The 6,312-nt window shown below is 44.2% G+C and overlaps 1 protein-coding gene across 1 annotated transcript; it reads right to left on the reverse strand.

Moving 5' to 3' along the window:
• Positions 1-1,608: 1,608 nt before the first annotated feature.
• On the reverse strand, positions 1,609-1,983 carry LOC112853774 (histone H4). The gene has a single exon (XM_025917349.2). It carries the CDS (start codon positions 1,954-1,956, stop codon positions 1,645-1,647), a length of 312 nt encoding a protein of 103 aa, XP_025773134.2. The 5' UTR covers positions 1,957-1,983; the 3' UTR covers positions 1,609-1,644.
• Positions 1,984-6,312: the final 4,329 nt, after the last annotated feature.

The following is a 6,312-nucleotide window of genomic DNA, read 5'->3' on the forward strand; positions in this document are numbered from 1 at the left end:
TGTAACAGATTAACAAGGAGAAAGCATACAAATGTTATTTAATGTTTTTATGTGTTCACTGGGGTCTTTACAGGAAAATGAAGGCCCCAAAAAGTGGTTAGGCCTAAGTGCTTACATACTTAGGTTGTAACAAAGATTAGGTTGAATAAAGATTAGTGGTCATGAAATAAAAACAAAAGTAGGAGAGGGGGGTTAAGGGGTTATTTTAACAAGGTCTGTTTGTATAGATTTCTCTCAGCCCTGACTCCTTATTTCTGGTGATAAGCGTTCTTCTCTTGCTGATATAGGGGTGACACCTTTCACACGGGATAATTCTCTGCTTTCAGAGAGAAATGGGAAGGTCAGAGCCCCATTCTCGCATCTGCTGTTTTCCAAGTGCCTTTAGCTCAAATAATCCTCATGCCAAAGTGCCATATTTTGGGGTGGCCTACTCTGCTACTTTTCAGCTGACACTCGGTTCTTTTCTGGGTGCCTGCATGTCTCACCATCGATGGAACAGTTGGGAAGAGATGGCTCAAGGAGGATCTCTGGTCTGATGTGAAGAGAACACCCATTTGTTCATTGGAAAGAATCACAAGCAGAGGAACAGGGCCCAGAAAGCAAACCGAAGAATCACGGAGAACACAGGATCTGGGTCAGGAAGAAAACTACCACAGAAACTTGGGAGATTGTGGAGGGAGGAGTGATGCAACAGGATTAGCTGTAGCAGGGATGACATTTTTTTGTGTGATTTTGGATCTGGCAATTAGCAGGTCACTGGTAACCATGGCAAGGGTATTTTTTTTCTAAGCTTACTTTATTTTTGGGGAGATAGAATGCGTGCAAGTGGGGGGGGGGCAGAGAAGGAGGAAGCGAGAATTCCAAGCAGGCCCTGCGCTGTTAGTGCAGAACCCCACGTGGGCTCGAACCCGCGCGAATCATGAGATCATGATTTGAGTTAGTCTGACGCTTAACCGCTTAACCGCCTGAGCCACCTAGGCGCTCGGCAAGGGTATTTTTAGTGAGTGAAGTCACATAATCATGAAGAGTGACTGAGACGTGGACCTACTCAAGATTACTTGGAGATTTAATAAAATGTTAAGGACGTAGTGCATGATAGAGGTATGGGTTAAGTTGATACTGAATGATATAGATATATATAGTGATAGACATACAGATAGAGAGAGATGGGAAGGAGCCAGTAGAGGAATATGGAGACTTAATTTGGGCCATCACTGTCAGATTAGGATATGCACCTAGCAAACTTGTCCAATTAAAACTTACTGGTGGTATTCGTGGGCCCTGTTAACAATGAGGACAAATACCAACTCTGTGTCAGAAAACCGGCAGCACGGCAGGTCCGGCGTGGCCTCAAGGCCAGCTGCCTGCCGGACAGGAAAATGGAGAAGAGTGCAGTCGCTGGCGAGAAAGCCCGCGCCATAAAGCGGCCAGAACACACGCACTGGATGCAGCATTCTCCCAGCTGAGGCTTCCCTCCCCTGGCTCCGCGCACATGACCGCGGCCAGGTCACGTGGCTGCCCGCCCGCAGTCAGAATTAAAGGGAACACGGACAAACCTTCCTCGGTTAACAGCTCTTCGTGTGACCGAGTGGGTGGCCCTGAGAAGGACCTTTTGGGATTGCGCGGAGGCTGCAGGTGCAAAGCTTAGCCCCCGAAGCCGTAGAGGGTGCGGCCCTGGCGCTTGAGCGCGTACACCACGTCCATGGCCGTGACCGTCTTGCGCTTGGCGTGCTCCGTGTAGGTGACGGCGTCCCGGATCACGTTCTCCAGGAACACCTTGAGCACCCCGCGGGTCTCCTCGTAGATGAGGCCGGAGATGCGCTTGACGCCGCCGCGCCGGGCCAGCCGCCGGATGGCGGGCTTGGTGATGCCCTGGATGTTGTCGCGCAGCACCTTGCGGTGGCGCTTGGCGCCCCCCTTGCCCAGGCCCTTCCCGCCCTTGCCGCGACCTGACATAGCTGCAGTAGCGAGTCGTCGCACGGTGTGGTACCTTACCTGCGGCTGCAGCCCTTTATATACCACGGTCGCGGACCTTTTAGGAAACCGGAACGGCGCGGGCGGGAACGAGTCTCTGCCCCGCCTCTTCCCACTTCCGCCTCGCGGGCGGCGGCTGAGGGGGCGGGGCGCGGAGCGCGGGGCGGGGCGCCGGGAGGGGGGTGGGCTGGTCTGGCGTCCGTTTCCTCGCGCGGGTCAGAGCTGTCGCTTTCTGTGGCTAGTCCTGTGCCTGCGGGAGGGGGTCTCAGACAATCGGCATTGGAGAAGTCTCGTAACCTCTTACCATTTATAGAAAGGAGGCGGTGACCCTACAGGTGCCTATGAAAGCGAGGCATTGTTATTTGTAATTGTAATTTGTAAATTACAATTTGTAATTTGTAATTGTAATTTGTAGTTGTAAATTACAACTTGTCAACAATTAAAATTAGCTTTTAGATGTGGCATTTCTTTTAAAAGTAAAAGAATGACTTACAATTTTAGCAGCATTTATTTAAATTTGGTGGATCATGGAACAATCATTCCCCTATGGCAGAACATATACGTTTACGTGATTTTCAGCCTTCTTGATAAGGAACTCTAGGAAGGGGAGCCAATGTGAATTGAATTTCTATTCTGATTCCAGATTTATAAAGCACTATTTGCATTGTAAAGATGAAGAATCCCAGGCTTGGAGAGCTAACCCTGTTCTCATAAGTGGTATTTTACCGGGTAGAACTGAGGTCTTCTAATTCTGGTCTTAGGATCTTGCCACCTACCACAGATCTATGTCAGTAAAACATTGCAGATACATCATGCTGAGTAAAAGTTTGCAAATTAACAGGATTAATAAAAATACCGCTAAGAAACTCTGAAACTCGTCCAGTGAGTTAAGGTTAGTGAATTAAGGCGTCACACAGATGACGCATTGATATGCTTAATAGACAAACTCCAACAGTTACGCATCTTCCATATATTCACATTAAGAACCTGACTTCTACGTGCTATAAAAGGTAATTAAAAATTCCTTCTCTGCTGGTACTTACGATATAGGCAGTCAGAAGATTATTCGTTTCCCTTAGACACTATTTGAGATACAGCTCAGTTACAGCTACCTGCAGACTTAACACACAGTGACGTCCCAGGCACCAAAGGAGAATCACTAATTTCTTCGTTCAAGAACTTACATGCCAAGATCGGTGTATAAATACCAGGTCTGCAAAGACCATCCTACACGTTCTTTCAAAGAACTGAAAGCTTAGGAGAGGGAAGAGAAAAGTAAACAGTGAGGAGTCAGACATCAGCTTAGAATACTAGTTTCTGCCTGGCAGCAATGGGTGGACCAGCTGTATCTCAACAACATGAACATCACTTGGGAGCTTAAGACACACAGACTTTCCGGCCCCGCGCCAAGTCTCCTGAAGTGATAGGGCATTTTTAAAAGGATCTTCAAGTGGATGGTACGCTTATTCAAGTTTGAGAAGAGTGGTTTTAAAGTGGGGCTTCCCAATGTTGGCCATTAGCCACATGTGCTCATTTAAATTTCCATTAATTAAAATTCAATCAAATTCAAGATCTCTTTGGTCACTCCAGCCACATTTAACTGCTCAATAGCGTATGTAGGTAGTGGCTGTCTGTGTGACAGTACAGATACAGAACGTTTTCATCATTGCATGTAAGTTCTCTTGGGTTGTGCTGTGACAGTGAACTTCTTCTGAGGAACTTCTAGTCCAGACTGGGAAGGGTATTTGAAAATGAGGCTTACTGCAGGAAGTGGGGGTTGGAATATTTTCAAAGTGTGATAGAGCGTAGGCACCTTCTGGGTATACCAGATCTAGATAGAGAAGAACATATAAAAAGGAAATTGTCATACAACTTTGACATTGTAGTGCGCTTCTGAGGAAATACAATGAGATATGGTTCACCTTGGAGAGGAGTTTCAAGTGGGAGAGTGTCCTCAGATGAGATCATCGTGATAGGAAATTAAAATAGATGTGATTTCTTGTGGTCCTTCTGAACACATCTGGTTCTAACACAATGCTCTATCTGCTATATAGCCTTTCTTTTTAATTCACTCGTTTGGTATTTATTCAACATAGTCCCTTTTCTCCCTGAACTTCGAAATTCACTGAATTTTGGAACATTTAAGCATAGCTGCTGTGGGCTGACCTGCTGAGCACTATCTAGACCTCTCACAGTGGTTTACTATGAGGAGAGGGAGGTTAACACCAAAATGGGGAGAACATGAATTCATAAGTGAGCTACCCATCACCCATCTAACTGGAGTTCCTCTCAGTTATTTTTACATGTATAAAATAAACGGTTCAGGTCTCGGTCTAACGGAAAAATCAATTGTTTTAACATATATGCAGATTTGGGCTTCAAAAGTAATAAACGCAACCTTTTTTGTGTGGGCTACGAAAATAAAAGGGGGGACGTTTCAAGTGTATAATACCTGGGGGTGAGCCAGCTTTCTAGATCCTCGTCCATGCTACAGTTACAGAGAGGATAAGTACCTGGGTCTCAGACAGTAGAAGTAACTAGAACAGCCAAACCCCATCCTTGTCTAAACATTTGGGGAAGAACTTTTCAGGTGAAATCAAGTCTCAACTATTGCTTCTCTAGGAAGGGCAGATGTTACCTACAATTAAGGGAATAGCCCTGATGTCCTCTCCCTTATGTGCGAACCAGTAAGAGTTGTACAAGAATGCAGTGGTGACATCTGCTGTAGCAACTTTTCACCTATTTTCTTTTTCAGGTGCATTCATTTTTCAGAGACAGAGAGAGAGCATGAGTGGTGGAGGGGCAGAAAGAGAGAGGGAGACTCCGAATCCAAAGCAGGCTCCAGGCTCTGAGCTGTCAGCACAGAGCTCGAAGCGGGGCTCAAACTCACAAACCGTGAGATCATGACCTGAGCCGAAGTTGGATGCTCAACCGACTGAGCCACCCAGGCCCCCACTTTTCACCTATCTGAAATTGAGTCTTTGCAACCTAGGGGACAATTCCACTGATTATTCAACAATTGATGTTTTGACTACCATGATGACCCAAATGGTAAACTTTTAAAAATCTCAATTTAAATTCTATCTTTAGGTCTAGATGATATTAGCTAGTAGGCTCCGGTCTGAAAAGGGCCTGTAAAATGTTTGGGGCCATTGCTATTGCCAATGACGCTATAGAGGACGACAAACAGTCCCTTTTAGACACTCCTAAAATGCCTGCCGAGGGAGAACTAAATGCTGCATATTCCATCCTGTAAGTTTACCTCTTTATACACAGTATTTGTATTTGGTATATAACACGGGCTCAAGTCCCACAGACTTGTATTCAGTCAGTGCCAGCCAAGTGACTTTTATGAAATTAGTTAAGTATGGAGAGACGACATCTTTAAAACTGATTATCCTATTTTGGATTTATGTGAGAAAATTCTTAAATCATCATTGGATGGAAGCTGGAATAACTACATTTTTGGAAAGAAGGATATTTGTTAGAAGAAACATAACACCAAAATATTTATTTTCACAAGCATGTAGTTTAATTTCATTATCTGATTATTTGGTTGATAATATTAACTTTGTGTTTCATTATCCAATATTTACCCAATTTCATTCGCTCTGTTGTGTTGCAAACTACAAGAGATGGAATAATAAAGTGGGTCATACCTGCCGTGAAATGTTTGTTCAACTCCTTTGGTGGGCAAAGGTAGCCAAGTAAGTTAGGTTGTCACAGCGTAGTTCATAGCCTGTTAGTCAAAAGCCCAGGGAGAATTATGAAAGTGCAGAAAGTGATTTCAATGACATTTTTTTCTTTCTAATCTTGTGTCCCTACTTGCAATGGTGAAAAACAGTCAAGTAACATTTGCACTTTAAATTTCATTTTGAAATACAGGAGACATGTACAAAATTCTATGTTAAATATTGGAGTTAAAAAGTCTTAGGCTGCCTGTCATTAAGTAATTTAGTTTCAAGGAGACGGTTGGGATATAAACAGGTAACTTTCTATTCTTCAACTCATATGATGTAGACCCGCCATTCTATTGTTTCATGATTCTCTTTTCCTCTTTGCAGTTGATCTATAATGCCGATCCTAGGTCTGAAAAACCTATTATAGTACTATTTTCGGAAAGCTGCTATTAAGAACTGTTTATCTGGAAAACCCATGGAGCCACCTCGCCCCCCATCCTTCCTGAAATGTTTAAATCCCCCAAATACGGGGATCAAATCCAGTTTACACACTGGTCACTCAAAGACTTAAAAAAGATTCTATTAAAAAAAATAGTTATCCATCTTGTACGTAGAATTTTCTATCCCTTTGCCAATTCCCAGGGCTTAGTGCAAACAA

The sequence above is a fragment of the Puma concolor genome, chromosome B2 (genome assembly GCF_028749965.1).
Source record: "Puma concolor isolate L17-30 chromosome B2, mPumCon1.1.hap2, whole genome shotgun sequence".
Classification (NCBI taxonomy): Eukaryota; Metazoa; Chordata; class Mammalia; order Carnivora; family Felidae; genus Puma; species Puma concolor.